Source organism: Rhinolophus hipposideros (assembly GCF_964194185.1).
Source record: "Rhinolophus hipposideros genome assembly, chromosome: 26".
NCBI classification, from domain to species: domain Eukaryota; kingdom Metazoa; phylum Chordata; class Mammalia; order Chiroptera; family Rhinolophidae; genus Rhinolophus; species Rhinolophus hipposideros.
This window is the reverse complement of record NC_138072.1, coordinates 12544205-12560665: the sequence shown is the minus strand read 5'-3', so window position 1 is coordinate 12560665 and position 16461 is coordinate 12544205. Positions and strand designations below refer to the sequence as shown.

General features: G+C 51.0%; 1 protein-coding gene across 2 annotated transcripts in view; it reads left to right on the top strand.

Annotated features, from left to right (window-relative positions):
- SUSD4 (sushi domain containing 4) overlaps positions 1 to 15689 on the top strand; it is a 99091-nt gene extending 83402 nt beyond the window's left edge. The window contains exons 6-10 of one of the 2 annotated variants that reach the window (XR_013992665.1): positions 8596 to 8787; positions 10068 to 10212; positions 12941 to 13323; positions 13655 to 13782; positions 14291 to 15689. Coding sequence is in view for 1 of the 2 variants with exons in the window: in XM_081039231.1 (XP_080895357.1) it covers positions 8596 to 8787; positions 10068 to 10212; positions 12941 to 13323; positions 14291 to 14319 (749 nt within the window). In the remaining variant the exon portion in view is untranslated. The remainder of the gene's footprint in view (positions 1 to 8595; positions 8788 to 10067; positions 10213 to 12940; positions 13324 to 13654; positions 13783 to 14290) is intronic. The other variant, XM_081039231.1, reaches the window with a different exon arrangement.
- Positions 15690 to 16461: the final 772 nt, after the last annotated feature.

Sequence of the window (16461 nt, the reverse complement as noted above, 5' to 3'; positions counted from 1 at the left end):
CCCCTTCTGTCTTCTCTCCCTCTCCCTTCTGGATTTAAATGGCTGTCCTCAAAGCTCCCCAAATCCCAGCTGGCCAGCATCCTTTGGAGTCAGCCCACAGCCCTGGGCCTGAGCGAACCCTCCTCTGACCCAGTACATGGTACACCTGCTCGTTATACTTGCTGAGCCAAACGGGAGCCCTCCTCTGTATCTTCAGGGTTCCTCCATCACATCTTTCTTCCATCTCTAGAGCCCCTAAGGCTTTCCTCCACTGTGCATAATCCCCATCTTAGCAGGCGAAGACATCATTGCTCTCGCATCTGGTCCTTTCCTCTGTGCACACCTGAAACCCCACAGCGAGACTCAGAGAAAGCTTTGTAGGAAACCCCACTTAAGGTCAAATCCCAGCTCTGCTCTTTATTTGCTGAGTGACCTTGGACCAGTAGCTTCACCTTTCAGAGCCTTGATTCCCTTACCTGCATAAACGAGGCAATAACAACATTTATGACAACAACAATCTTATTATAAAATAGGATTGCTGATAAAGAGTGTGTGTGTGCTACTTGTTTAAAGTTGTGGTTGTAATTACTGCTTGCACTTTATTTCATTGGCTCCTAATGTAGCTGATAATGAGAGTGACCCCCTCTGTTCATTGGACATCCACTTTTGCGCCAGGCATTATGGTTAGTGACTTACAGATATTATTTCTAATTTTCATAAAAGGCCTGTAATGTAGGCATTACTATTCCTGTTTTACAGATGATGGTAGTAAGGCCAGCTCAGACAGAGATTAAGTAGAAGACCCAACGTCACATAGCTGCTAAGTGTGGGAGTCACGTTTGAACTCAAGAAAGTGCACTTTGCACTATGTGGAGTTCCTGTAGGTCTTTCATTAATCCACGATTTCTTATGTTTTCTCAGTCTTTCTCACATTCTCACTCGCTCACTCTCTCCTTTTCTGTTCTCCTGGCAGATTTTTCTTTCTCTTCCTCTCTTTTCACTGTCCATGACTTCAAAGCCGGTGGTTCTCAGATTTGTTCAGATGTCCAAAAAGCATGGAACTTCCCATAGAATAGCATAATTTTGTTTTTTGCTTTTTGTTTTTGTTTTGTAGAACACTAAGAAATACTGTGTAAATCTTAGAAGCACTTTTGCTAGCAGAAAATGTGGCTATCTATTTTCTCTGCATAAGATACCCATAACTGCATGCATGCATGCGTGTACACACACACACACACACACACACACACACACACACAGAGCTAGGAACAAAGCATGACCAATTGCTTCCATCATTACGAACTGACTAATCAATTATTTATTTCCTCATCTGTTAGCATTTGCTAACAGACAAAGGCAAGAAGGTGCTGAAAATTTAAGGAAAAAAATTGTGGGAGAAAAACTTGAAGTTCAGGAAATTCAGAACGTTCATTCAAGTTTAGGAGTGTAGCACCTTGATCTAATTTGTAGAAGAAGGACTTACATATTGCCAGGACACACTGGCACCATTTAACTCCAGCACAATCTGATGGTGGAAAGGTTTGCTGATTGCAGAGAGAGACACAAAAGACATCCCCTATGTGCACCCTTCCCTGCGGGCTTTCTGTGTAAACTGTGGGACACACTCCTTTTTAATCTTGTGCCCCTGGATTCTTTCCTGTTCAAAAAATTAAGATGCCCCGCTTTGATTACTAACAGAAATTCTGACCATAGGGGAATCCTATTTTATAAAAGGTACAGATATCAGGACGCTCGGACATCACCAGTGTCTTGTGATTTAGTCTCACCTTGTGGTGATGAAGGCTGTACTGGTCTGAGCTGTGGGTGTTTCCATCACAGCAAAGAAAGAAGAGCAGCCTCGTGAGAACCCAGAAATACTTGTCAGCTTTTGATCCCAGCACCAAACTTTCCTCACTGCAAAAAACTGTCACAGTAAATCATGGTTTTACACCTGTTCCCTCACTTGTGTGCTCTTTTGTGGCTTTATCCTGTCTCCCAAACCAGGCACACTTCAGATTTCTTATGTGAAGCTGTATGGTTTTTTTCACTGAAGTTTCACAGTTGTCATCAGATGCATTTCTGTATATCTTCAGGGACACCCTCATGTGGTGACTCCGAGATGGAAAGTCGATCAGAGCTTCTCCCTCAGGGCTGCTGGGTAATATTGATCTTAAATTTGACCTGTCAGCACATCTCTGAGCAAGTAAACACCTTGCTCTATCTGGCCTGGGAATAGGCAAAGCCCCAGCCTTGTCATCATTTGCTTCCTTGGTGGACACAATTATTGGCCTCCCGTGTTCTTACAGCAAACCAAAAAGTGGAAAATGTAATGTGCTGTATAATGGTCATTGATTTCCCCGGAGCTTTAAAAGCAAAGTTTCAGATGTGGCCTTGAAAACAGTGATGATTCTGCATGGAGGGTTCCATCCAGCGTCCTGGAATTATCACCCAAACTTAGATCGGAGGGAACAGCGGGCGCAATGGCAGTTATGACCACTGCAAGCCAGCAGCACTCTGGGAGGCAGGGCTTTGGGTGGTTCTACATGTGTGCAGAGCAGGGTCTGCGTTCCTGGCTCCTATGTGCACTGGGCTGTCCTGAGATGAGGCGTTCACACTTGATACACAGAAGGGCTGGCTTTCCCACTATTTCCCCGAGCTCTTTCAGGCCCGCTGAGGTCCAGCTGTTGGCCTTGGAGGGTGCTTTCTCTTCACGTTAACACTGAACTCAGCGACAAAGTTGTCTGCAGGCCCTGGACAGCACTTCTCACACTGTCCTGTGTGTGTGAATCACCTGGGACTTTTCTGGAAATGAAGTTTCTGGTTCAGTCGGTCTGGAGGGTGGCTTGAGATTATGCATTTCTAACAGGCTCCCAACTGACCTAAAGCTGATGGGCCAGAGACTCGGAAAGCAAGGATCTGGTGGAAGGCAAAGACCCAAACCAGGCACCATAGCCATCAGATTCTCACTGGCTCCCACTGACAGTTGTAAGCCCTCCATCCCAGCAGGGAGAGAAGGGAGAGTTTTGTTTTCCCTTCTCTCTATTGCGCTGGCCTGAGGCCCTGCGTTTAGTTCTGGATTACCTCAGAAGCTTTAAGGAGCTTCCGAGCCCAGGACCCACCCCAGATCAGTCAAGCAAAGCTCCACAAGGGGAAGCTAATGTGAAGCCAGGGTTGAGGAACCACTTCCTGATGTCAGGAAGGTCCTCTTCAAGGGCAGCATGAATGTGACAGGGACGCGGGCACTGGTCCTAAACGCAGCAAACAGCAGGAGACTGCAGGTGCTGTTCCACACTGTATGGCAGACCACCGCTGTAAGCAGGGCCCAAGAAGACGTGTATATCACGGCTCCAGCAATAGCCAAGTTGATTGTCATGCAGCCATATTAGTGAATGTGGGTCACCCAGTCATTTCAGGGCCAGTGGAGGCTCTGCTGCTTTCAGGGTGTGGCTTCTAAGGTCCCCTTTGGGGGTTGTCTCCATTCTAGTGAGCCAAACACTTGGAAGTGTTTCATGGGTTAGGCCTGGAAGTCGTACTTATCACCCTTGCTCACATTCCATTGATGAGACCTTAGAGAAACAAGGGATAGTAGCAATGTGGACAGCTCTGTGCCCAGGAAGAAGAGGGGAATGTGATTGTGGCAAACAGCCAGCAGCCTCCAACACAGCCCCGTGGGAGAGATCGGGGTGCAGATACTAAAGGGGCCGCTGTTTCCTACATGAGAACATCCAGGGGGCTGCATGTGGAAGACTAGGATGGAGATATCGGTCAGAGTACCCAGGCCCATGGCTCAACAGGATTAAAAAGAAAATTAAAGACTGTAGGTTATAATATTCTACACTCTTCTGTCTCCCCAAGATAATTTGTGTGAATATTCACAAAGCACATGGACTATTTTTAAACCTCATTTTCCTCTTTTGCACATAGTGAAATGTATAAATGGCTTAAGGGCTGTGATAAGTGATATGTAATTCTCGACTCTAAGCATCTCCCCCACCCCCACCCCAAGCAATGGCCTCCGCTCATACTTCATTCAGAAAGTGGGAGCCTTCAGATAGCAGCTTGCCATCTGTCCACTGCCCTGGCTTCAGATCTTCTCGTACCCGTGTCCAGCTCTGCCTCCCTCCTGCTCCTGTTCACTTATGCCCATTTGATCTCTTTTCAACTTCTCAGTGACCCTCCTTCTGTCCCCCTCCCACCCCACATCACCGATCTTGTCCTCCATGTTGGCCACTCCCATTTATAACATAGGAACAAGGTCTGCAGTGCCTGTGGGGGTGAGCAGAATCTCCCCTGGCTCTCCAGTGGCCCCATTTTCTGCTTCCTTCAGCAAACTTTGATGTGTTGTCTACAGTTCCCACCCCGTTCACTCCTCTACACACTCCAGAATGGCTTCCCCTACCACTCTATTGAAATTGCTTTCCTCAAGGTCACTAGTGTCTTCCATGGGGCCAAATCCAGTGGTCACTCTTCTGTTCTCATCTTTCTCAGCTTGCTAGGAACCACTGCCACCTCCTCAAAACAGTCTCCTCTCAGCTTTGGTGATACAGCCCAGTGTACTTGGCCAGGCTCTTGTACTGATTTCTGGGCATTTGGACTGGGGACCCTCCTCTGTTTTCTCTACCCTTTCTCCTTAGGGGAGTTCATCCAATCTCATGGTTTTAGGTATTATCTCTATGCACATGAGTACTGAGTTCTACTCTTACCCTGAGATGGTTTCTCCAGCTGCCTGACACTTGGCTGACTCTCTCACTGGCTGCTCAAACATAACCAGTGCAAAGCCAGACTGTTAGTGCAACTTCATTCCCATAAACAAATGAAACAAAACACTTTACGTGGTGAATGGCACCATCATCTACCCAGGTGCTAATGTCAGAAATCTGGGAGTCATCTTTGATTCTTCCCTTGGACCCCAATTCCATCTTTCAACAAGTCCTACTGTAGAAGCAGAAACTTTTAAAATATGTCCCATCACTCTACTTCTCGTGATGTTGGCTGCCACTGTCCTGGTCCAAGCCACCATCTTCAGTCACCTGGTTGTGAACTGTCATTCTGTCTGTGTACTTCTTGGGGAAGGTATGGAGAGGTCAGGGATAGTAGGACTCAGTCTAACCCCATAGTGGGAAGCTGTGGGCAGGGGTGGAAGACCCTGGAGCCTCAGGTATTTCTGTATCATTTTGAAGTCAGCTTCCCAAGTTTATAATTAATGACACTGTTGTTACCACTTCCTTCCAAGGTAAAAGAACTCTCCTCACCCCCTGCCCCTACCAGGACACACAGGGGTTTTCCCTGCAGCAACACTAATGGTCAGCCAAGTGCAATCATGAGAAATACTGCAAGGTTTGAAGATAAATGTTTCCACTTAGGGGGAAATGCATCTCCATTAGCAGCCGATTATGACAGTCTTGGAATGAGAGCCTCTACAGTGGGTGGTTTTAATGGTTTTAACTGGCCTCTGAGAAAATGTGTAGATGACCTATTCAGACTCTCTCTAGGTGTGTTTGGGGTTGGCCTGGTACAATCCAGGTGTCCTGATGGCTTATGGAGCCTCACAGGGCTCTGGTACCAGAGGGCAGTACAGGAACTCCAGCAAGTCTGGGCACCAGTGATACTCATAGCTGTTCCATATTAAGTACCTACTGTGTCCCGGACATTTGTGTGACACACTTTACATCCACTGTCTACCCCTCAGAACACCCTTGGAGTTAGGGAGTGTTTCCCTCGGTGCACAGAACAGGGAGCTAAAACCCCAAGAAGTTAAACAAGCTGCCTCAGAGCCTGTAGCTCATCAATCCAGAGCTGTGCTTTGAGCATGAATTTGGGCACCTCTACAGCTTGTGGCCAGGTGCACCGTGTGTCGCCTCCCTTTTCCTTATTGCATGATTGACCCGTACGGTCCAGCCAGTGCTTAACACGTCATGGGACCATGTGCCTCAGGGTTCAGGCAGTGGTTTGAGCATTCCTTTATCCTCCAGGGCAAGGGAGGGGAAACTCTGCTGATCACCAACTTGCATACTTTTACAGGGCCCCTTGTGACCTCTCAGGATGTTTTCTGGGCCTTGAAAACCATTTGGTAATTTTCTAATCCTACAGGGACCCTTGGGGACTTGTTGGGAGGGCCTGCTAGGAGGAAAGCCCCGCAGCTCTAAATGCCTTTGCTGGGAGAGCCTCCTCTCCCAGGGAGAGCCTTCCCTGGGAGGAGCATTCACTGGGGGTGCAGAGGAGGGGGACCCACAGGCCCCCACATGAGGAGGGGGACCCACAGACACTCACATGAGCTGGGGGAGCCCTCGGGGCCCCTGGAGTGGCAGATGTCACGTCAGGCTGGCCACACGGCAGACATCGAGTCTTCCCACTCTGCATTCTACCTTCGCTCTGGTCGTCAGGAGTCAGCCCAGGAAGCTGGTTCTGAGAGCTCTTTGCTCCCTTGTCTGGGCAGCAGGTGCTGGAGCAAGGGGGTACGCTCATTTCCCCGTGTTCTTCCGGGAGAAATGGCATGGAGGAGGCCGCTGACCCCAGGACCAGTGCTTTTTTCTCTCTCCCTCCTCCTCTCCAGCCACCCTTCCCTTCCCTTTCCTCTCCTGCTGCCTTGCTCACCTACTGGGACGCTCGCTGGAGGCAGTGGATTTGATTAGAGCCCTAGAGTGAGACTGGAAACGGATCAAATGATAGGGCCCCATGGTCCTGGGCACTTCCTTGGAAGGTGGCTACCAGGATAGGAGATGCCAGGGGCAGTGAAAGTGCCTCGGCCTACAACTCAGAGCTTCTGTCCTAGCTCTGCCAGTGTTCCCCTATGGGACCCCTCTGTAGTCACCTGACAGCCTCCAGTCGTGGAACATGCCCAGAGCCTGTGGGCCTCAGACCCTCTCCTGTCCCCGCGCGCTGCCCCCTCGTCAGCCAGCTCCCTGCTGGCTTTGTCCAGAGGGAGACTGGGGAATGGGCAGATGCAGAAGCCGGGCATTTTGCCGTGATCCCCTCTGCCCTGGGCCATCCTCAGCTCCAGCTCCCACAGGACACACCCATGTGGTTCCAATTCCTACTGGGGACCCAGAAACTAGGACCCTCTTGTTCTGCCCACCCAGGGGTCTGGTAGGGGCTTCCCACCGCTGCTAATGTCAGGGACCTCATTGTTCCGTTGGCTTTTCTATCACCCACAGAAGTAATTACTTGATGGTCCTTCTCCTTAAATACTTTGGTCCTGGCTAACCCTGACTGCCCACTTCATATGTTAGCTTTGAACTATGCCCTTGCCAGCCTTCTTTAGAATAGCCCTCAGCCACTCCCATTGCACAAATAAGGATGATAAAGCTCAGAGGTGAGATTTGTCATCTCACCTCAGAGGTGAGAGACGCGTTTTGTTCAGGGTCACTCCGCGGGGGAGGAGTTTGGCCCAAACTCAGATCCAGGCTTGCCTGGAATCAGCCTGAGCTCTTACCCCCTCCTCTCATTGCTTCTGCAGAACTTGACCTCTCAGTTTCTGTTGCCCCATCTCTAAAAGAGCCAGTAAGATCTACGTTAAAGAAGATGTCTGTGAAAAGTTTCTCACCCCCACGCCTTGGGGTGCCTCCACTGGGGTGGTCCCGCTAAGCAGGGCACCCATCTTGTTGCCCAGCGTCAGTGGGCACATGTAGCTGACAATGAGTTCTGCCACGATTTTCTGCGGCCTCCCAGTGGCCAGTGAGGAGAGGGCAGACCCATCTGTGGACGTGGTCTGTGTGTAGGTGAGCTGGGAAGGTGCCTGTGGTTCTACACTGGCCAGGGCATTTGGATACCCACCCCTGGGAAGGGACTCAGAAGTTAACATGTGCTCTCTCTCTTTCTCTCTCTCGATCAAAGTTTTCAGTGGTTTTCATGGGGGACCTCATTGAGTTTGACCCTGGCCTTGGTAGAGGTTGTGCTTTGATTGTTCCTTGAAGAATGTTTAAGTGGCACAATATTAGGGTAAGAGAAACTATAGAACATTACTGAGGATAGAATAAGCTTCCATTTACAGAGGTAAAAATCAAGGCTTAAATTGGTTAAGTGACTTGATGAGGTCACAGAGTGTTGGTGGCAGAACCAAGCGCCCACAACTTCATCCCCACTGGCCAGAGCACCTAAGAACAGGAGGCTGTGGCTGGCCCTGCACACAGAGCCAGCAGAATTGTATGTGCCACTGGCCAAATCCCCGCAGGGCATTTGAGAATCAGGTTAGGGACACCACCCCGGGATTGGGACAGTCCCAGATTGCTGCTGTAGCCACCAAAAGAGGCTCAGGGTAGCTGTACCTTTCAGTAAGATTTTGTCCATAAATAGCTTAGTTTTATTTACTAGGTTGCCTGGCACATAATGGCATGCATTATTAATCGAGTAGCTTAATACTGTCTATTAAATAGGCATCCTCTTGGCAATGGAAAAGGAACCTCTCTTTTACGATATACTTTACACGACCACGTGGTAACAGCTCACGCTCAGAATAGTAGAGTGGGCTTCCCGTGAGAATATGGAAGGGAGAGCCTGGTGATGAGTGTGTGAGAACATCGCTCGGGAAGGCCTTCTCCTGGCCCGATCGATGTCTCGAGGGCTTCACGCAGGGAGAGCGTGTGGTTCTGAAACTCTTATTCTCCCCAACTGCCCAAGTCTGCCCGCTGCCTCCAGTGGTGAGCCACGGCGATTTCATCTGCCACCCGCGGCCGTGCGACCGCTACAATCACGGAACCGTCGTGGAGTTCTACTGCGACCCCGGCTACAGCCTCACCAGTGATTACAAGTACATCACCTGCCAGTATGGGGAGTGGTTCCCTTCCTATCAAGTCTACTGCATCAAGTCAGGTGAGCGCACTGAGGGCCTCGCCCTCGCCGCCGGTCCAGGGTCCCACTCCACACAGTGGCGAGGGCTGAGTCTGGAGCGCCACCCTTCCTCCCCTCGCACACTGTTAGCAACAGGGTAGAGAAACCCATCCTCGTGGATCTACGCAGCTAATGAGTCCAGGCCCGTGCACCTGCCTGTCCCCAGGTTAAAATGCTGGCCCTCTGCACAGGGTCCCTCAGACCCCCTGCTCCCGTGGAAGGACCTCCACTCTCTGTGCACTGTCTTCTCCCAGCCTTATCCCCTTCCACTGAGAAGGCCATAGGCCCATGGGTGTGACCCAGCGATCCATGACCCCGCCTTCTCCTCCACTCAGGGATGCACCTCAGAATACAGGTGATACGTGGGTAGGAACCCCCGTCACTTACAAAATTGTGGGCAATTGGCAACCTTCATTGCTTCATAGTTAATAGCACACCAACCTCACCGTTGGTCTCAGGGCACCAGGGTAGTGACCGCATGGCAGAGACCTGGGCACCAGCGCACACCCACCCGTCGTCTCCTGCCCACCCCGGTCCTGCCAACTCGCCCTGGTGTGCTCCAGGCATGCCCGTGGTGGCCTGCCCTGAACAGCAGTGATAGCTGCAACGTTTCCCCCTGGACACAGCGTGTGGTGGGGGTCACAGGGTTTATTTACACGGGGCATCTGGACGCCCACAGGTGGTCGTGTGAACCAGTGAGCAGAGGGGTGCAGAGAAGGTCTATGAGGGTGCTGCTGAGCAAGGTGAGGGGTTCAGAGGAGGAGGCAGCAGCCACGGCGGGGGCTGGGAAGGCGGAGGGCGGCAGTGAGAGACAGGGTGGCTTGTGCCAAAGGGCCAGGAATCTGTTTTGGAAGGGTGACAGCCAGAGGTGGCGAGGGAGTGAGGGCCATGGAGCAGGCCTGGCCCTTCGAGCTTTCTGTCCTTTTCCTCAACCCACAACCTATTCCAGAACCCTCACAAAGGGCTTTAGCCCCCTTTATTCTCTGCCCAAGAAGCAGGTACATTATCGATCCCCATGTCCGGCTCTCACCCCAGACCTTCCGTGTGCACATCTGTCTTCAGCCTTGCCGAGAACTCGCCGGGGACTATTTCTCGTGCTGTGGTCCTGATGCCATGTGACACAAGCCGGCTTGGGGAGCATTGGGAGGCATGTGATGAACAGCTCACGGGCTGGAAAAATTCAGCTCACGTGGGCACCTTGGGGGACTTTTGCTCCGTCACAGTCTGGGAACTTCATGCCGTACTTGGTTCTCTCTCGGCAGAGCAAACGTGGCCCAGCACCCATGAGACCCTCCTGACCACGTGGAAGATCGTAGCGTTCACGGCCACCAGCGTGCTGCTTGTGCTGCTGCTTGTCATCCTGGCCAGGATGTTCCAGACCAAGTTCAAGGCCCACTTCCCCCCCAGGTTGGTGCAGCCGCCGTGAGCAATGGAAAGTAGAGACTGAGCCCGACCCTTGATGAATGCAGAGTTGAGGTTCTAAGGGAGAATAGGGGGAAGAGCTGAAAACCCTTTCCTGGGGCATCTGGGGGTGTCTGGGGGTCATAGCTCCAAGCTGGAGACAGACCTCATTTCCCTCTTTTGCCGCCCGCCCCCATTCCTGTGAGCCCGTGTCTCCCTCCTTCCCTACGTAGACTCATCTCGAAGGGCTGGTCAGGGGTGCAGAGGGAAGCAGTGTGAGGGCCGCACGCCATGAACTGTGCCCCAGGATGACCATGTCATCGCCGTCTACACGCATGTGGCCCTGGAGTTAGTCCCCTGGAGCTTCCAGTCCACAGGGATGGTAAGGAATGTACAGAACTACTTAGGAGTCAAGGTCACAGGTGTGTGACCCAACCGAGGTCCAAACACAATGTGCAGTGGGCAGTCTCAGGAAGGAGAGGGAGGGATTCTGGATGGGGGGAGCAGGACAGGGCGGGTGAGCCTCTGCCTGAAAGTAGGGCCTGCGTGTGTGGGGCGGGGCTTGTGAAGAGTGGCTCGCCCTAGTCCTCCACTGCACAGATGACAGCTGTCATCTGCAAAGAGGAACTTGTCACATTCTCACAGGCGGTGTGACCCTCCCAGTGCCCAGAGCAGCCTGTGGCCCCTTCCCTACCCCCACACCCAGGACAAAGACAGCACCAGCCCTGTTGCTGGCAAATCATTGCTCTGGAAGGAGAAGTCGTTGGAAAACAAAGGGATGGGTTTGTGAACATTAGGAAATGGAGGGCCGGCTGGGCACCAGACGTCACAGGACACCAGCCAGAGCTCACGGATACAGCCACCTGTCGCGAAGGAACCATCGTGATCGCCTTGATTCTGTGCCCATGCCAATGTCCTCCTTCTGAGACCTTATGCATCAGGAAAGAACACTTGTTTTGAATATAGCCCGCAGGGTCATGCATGCCACCTCCTGGAAAAGAGAATATTGCTTCTTGGAGAAGGAGGCTCCTGGAATTTACCACTTCCCCTTCTTCCCTCCAGGAAAGAGCCAGTGTGTCTGTCACACCTCCCAGCTATGCAGTGTGGAGTTGCTAGAGACAGCACCGGTCTGTCCACCCTCTCCCTTAACCTCAGGGCCCCTGGGATGGCCTCGGCTCACTTAGCAATGCTCCTCCACTTGGCTGCAGGGGCCCCACAACCTGACAGGCACCCACTCTCCCAGCCATGGAAATGTGCTGGGTGTGGGAGCCGCCTGCCTCCCTCACCAGGCCCAGAGTGCTTCACGGCCGTCCTGGAGCCAGAGCGAAACCCTTGCTGAGGTTTCCTCTCAAGCTTCCCATCCACTCTCTCGGTCCTCAGCGTTATTATTTATGAATCAAGGGACCATGTTCTATCATTGAGCAATTACACTATCTAAAATGGGACTGAGGATTACAAAGAGAAAGCGAAACTACATATTATGATTTATAGTGCTTGGGAGTCTGTCAAAATGGCCCATAGAGCTATTTTTCCACATGTGCTTGGAAGAAAAGTTATACCAACTAAATATTAAGATTTTAAAAAATGTTCTCCAAAATGCTTTCACCTGATATATATATATATATATATATATATATATATATATATATATATATATATATATATATTTTTTTTTTTTTAGTCCCGCGATTATTTCCGTCTGATATTATGTTCTAATTGGTTTGGAAAAGTTAGTATCATCTACCCAAATAGATAATAACATTCTCCAGGGCGATCCAAGAATTTTTTTTCCCCTCCGGGTCCCATAGCGTAGACACTGGAAAGATGTGTGATGACTGTCACGTGGGAGCTGAGTGTCATAGGTGGGACATAGGGGAGGAAAGGCTGGCCACTTATTATTAGCCACTCCGGTTCCTTTAAGAGGTCAGGAGCAGAGACTGGGGACCAGACAGAGCTCGGGCTTTGGCTCTGCCTGGGCTCCCGTCCACCAGGCTCAGAGGTGCAGGAGGGCAAGAGGCAAAGGGGCAGAGCCCCACAGGGACCACCTGCGGAGACGGCAGACCATCTACACGCTCCCAGCAACATTGGTCCAGGCAGCATAGGTGTAGCTTAGGTTCACCTGGCCACTGGGCCAGAAGGTCGAGGTGAGCCCGACAGAACTTGAATCAGGTAGTGAGAAGGTGCTTAGAGCTTTTCTTTTATGTTTTTCCCCATTGTTTTTCTATCTTGACTGAAAGTGAGTGATGTTTATGGTGTAGCAGGAAGCAAAACAGCATAAAAAATGCAGGCGTTAGCCTTTCCCTGTGGGCCTAGGGTCTCTGGTTTCCTGTACTCTTACTGGTGCAGTTCCGTTTTCAGCAGCCTTCCCGAGGGACACCGCAGTGGCACATTGGTGCTCCGTAGGAATGAGCCATGTGGTCCCCTGCCCACGAGGTGATGGCCTTAAGGCCACGCCCACAGGTCAAAGAGGGAGGAAGGAAGACAGTGGAGGGAACAGGGCGGAGCAGGAGAGGAGAGGCAGGAGGGCACAGGACAGTGAGGAGAAGAAACCTCTGCTCCCCTGAGTGGCCATGGTGACGGCACCGTCTGCCCGGAGAGATCCAAATGGGGGGCTGGTTCTTCTGTACCGTGTCGTGCAGGGCCCTGAGGACCTCCGTGACAGTGGGGGGCACGGGTGGCTTCATTCCTGGGCTGGCACATCTCTCTGACATGTTGGCACCATTTTGCTTTGCAGGGGGCCTCCCAGGAGTTCCAGCAGCGACCCTGACTTCGTGGTGGTGGACGGAGTGCCCGTCATGCTCCCGTCCTACGACGAGGCTGTGAGTGGCGGCTTGAGTGCCTTAGGCCCCGGGTACCTGGCTTCTGTGGGCCAGGGCTGCCCTTTACCTGTGGATGACCAGAGCCCCCCAGCATACCCCGGCTCGGGGGACACAGACATGGGCCCAGGGGAGTCAGAAACCTGTGACAGCGTCTCGGGCTCTTCCGAGCTACTCCAGAGTCTATATTCATCTCCCATGTGCCAAGGGGGCGCCCGCCCCGCTTCCGACAACCCCGACACAATTGCCAGCACGGCGGGGGAGGTGGCATCCACCAGCCCAGGCATCGACATTGCGGATGGTAAGTGTTCGCCCCGAGGCCCGAGCACCCTGGCACACACCTCCCCACCCAGCACGTGCCATCTACAAGCCAGCACAGAGCCACATCAACCTGTTTCCCTGTCACTCAGCTTAAATTGCTTCTTGCTCACTCTGCACATAGAGGCCATGGGCAAGACCAATTAGTGGAAGGAGTGGTCATCATCTCCCCGGTGATGAATCCATTAACTGAAATTTCAGGAGGCACAAGAGGGCACCGAGCCATCCGGAGCAGAAAGGCTCCGGTGGCCGGGACTTGGTTTCTCTAGCCTCTTTATGATCCAGGATGCTTTTCTTCTTTATCCCTTGATTAGGCAGGACTTCTGAAAGTGGTGCCTAGGATCAGGGTAACACACACGCGTGCCAGGAGGAAAGACCCAGATGCGTGCCCTAGGGCCTGGTGCGGGCGAAGTTCTGTGTACACGCAGGTTATTTTGACCAGGTATGAAGTAAAAGATGTATGTGCACCTGTCACAGGAAAAGCAGATTGTAGCTCATGGTAAAGTAGGAAAAATCCATCAGACTAAACAGGGTTCTGTTTCCCAGGGGAGGGGGCACCAGCCCCACTTTACAAATGTCACATGAATTCTAACTTGTAGCGATAGTTAGTGACAGTAAAGATATGGAAACAGGGGTCTGCTGGGTCCCCGTCGAATTCCTTTTCTGCATCTTCTCTGCACCTCTCTTGGCTTGTATGATCGGTAGGGCACATGGTTAAAATCTAGTATTTGAGTTTTTATGAGCTGGGTCTGAGATTTTTCCAGCCACCCACTAGATGTTGTATGGAGGAGTTGGCTATTTGATTATTAACTGATATGTGGACCTTTTCTAACATTTTCTTCTTCTCCTCATTGATTTCAGGAATCATAGGTATTCTAATAAAGCTCATAATTCCAGATGGTGGTGATGTCTTTCAGTGTACTAAATAATAACCATCTCTTCTTTTACAGAGATCCCGCTAATGGAAGAAGGCCCATAGCCAGGCCAAGTCCCAATGATTCTACGGGCCATTTGGGAACCTCCTACCTTGGAGTGAGGCAACAGAAAGACAGAGCGTGGGGGATGGGGAAGTGTTTTAACTTATCTACATGGGGACAGTGACTCACATCGTACATCACAGACTCAACAGTGGGTGACAAACACTGACAGACTGCCGTGGCAGCTCTTTTAAATGGGACCTGAGGATTTGCCAAGACCAATGGGAAATACAGGGATGAGGGGAAACCCCTGTGTGGTACTGGATGAAGAGGGCAAGTGTGTCTCGTGCTGGGGAACATGAGACAGTTCCACGCACACGCCACTGAATCCTGCGCCCCATTGACTTATATCATGAGTACTACCTGCCTCCTCTGAAAGCATGTCACATTGTGTAAATTCGCTTCTAAAATCTGTTTCACCCCGTCTCTGGACTCCAAATTAGGATGGATCCGCCTCTGCAGGAAGTCTAGGGTGAGCTGCAGGAAGAGCAGCAGAGTGGCCCCTCAGAGGCGCTCAGAGGGAAGGTTCTCGTGCGACTTCTGGACAATTCTACTCACGGGCAAGACTAAAGCAGGATGTGGCAGTTCCAGCGAGAAAAGAAAAAGACTTGGGCAGATTCTGCTTTTTGGGAATTTCTTCAAAAAGTAGAGTTCATGTACTTCGTGCTGCCCTTTGGCGAAATAGCGTCTGTATTTGTGTTCATGGTCTAGCACATGGATCGTGACATTGGATAAATCTTGTGACTTTAAAAATGGTCAGAATGTGTTCAAATACATCTCATGGTGGAGAAAGTGACCAAGGTAATGTTTGGTTTCGGCATTTTAAAAAGATTCCATTTGATAATTTATCTCAGAGTCATGAGCCCTCTCCAGTGAACTATTATAAGTGATGCCCTCACTCCCAAACTCAGCCATATTTTATTTTCCAAAACAGAAATTGTTTCTGTAAATGCATTCCTCTTCCAAATAAAGTATGAGGTTGGATTTTTTTTTTTCCTTTTATTTTGTTCGGTAAAGTCTGCAGGCTAGCCTCCCAGCCCCAAAATGTCTCTGCCCTCCTACTTCTGAGGCTGCCTCGCCTTTCTGCCAATCCTGCATTCCCATGGTGACGTCTGCCGGGTCCCACTGGGTATTGTTCCTAAGAAAATGAATGATTGAAAAAAAAATTTTCCCCGAATCCTGAAGTGTTTCTTCCAATACATGTTGATCTGTGGAGTTGATTTGTTTCTTCCTCTGGGTTTTAGACGAATATAAACAAAACTCTGATCCATAAAATTGCTATGTGCTGATAGAGTTGTGAGAACTGGAAGCGTGATCATATCCTGTTTTTTTTTTTTCTTAACACAGACTGATTAAAAATTAAAAAGAAAATGTCAGTTTGAAGCGTGACTTTAATAGTGGAGTAGAGTTGGATGGGCAGGGAGCGGCAGTGACAGTAATGGGGTGATGGAGGAGAAGCGTAAGACTAGGGCCTGAGGTTAGAGGAAGGCACTGGAAAGTGCCTGCCTAGCCTGGTGCCCCGGGCAGCGAGGGACAGTATGGGCAGTTCAGTAATTATACCTTTGTCCAGTGATGGCCTCACCTGCCATTGGCACAACCTTATTCCAGAAGCCCCAGAGAAGGTGCTGGTTCTCATGAGTGTCTGTGCTTAAATGCCCCCTGGCCCACTCAGAGAGAAATAGCACGAGCGGCAGGGGGGTCCAGGGCTCACCGGGAGCAGCTTCCTCGGGCAGTTTTCCCAGGATCCCTGTCAGGTCAGGTCTGTCTCCTCCATGGCTGCACCTGCCCTCCTGCCCATGCCCCCTAAACGGAAGGTATGTCTCAGAGACCGCCAGGTTTTAGTGCCTCATTTCCCACCAGACAAGTGGGAAGAGGCTTGCGAGGTGCTCTCTGCACCTGGTCTCACCTCCTTCCAGAAAACATTCTTCCTCCCAAAGTAGAGCGCAGCGGCGTGCAGCTCCCTTACCTGCGAGCCGAGGACACGCACGGATGCCTGTCCAGCCCCCGCACCTGAAAGACACGTCCCACGGATACCACACACGTCCAAGTATTCGTGTCAACATTGTTCTAAGGATAGAGGCCAAACATGAAGGAACTGTCTGCTGGGTGGCAGCGTCAGACAACGTCTTACCAAATCACCTGGG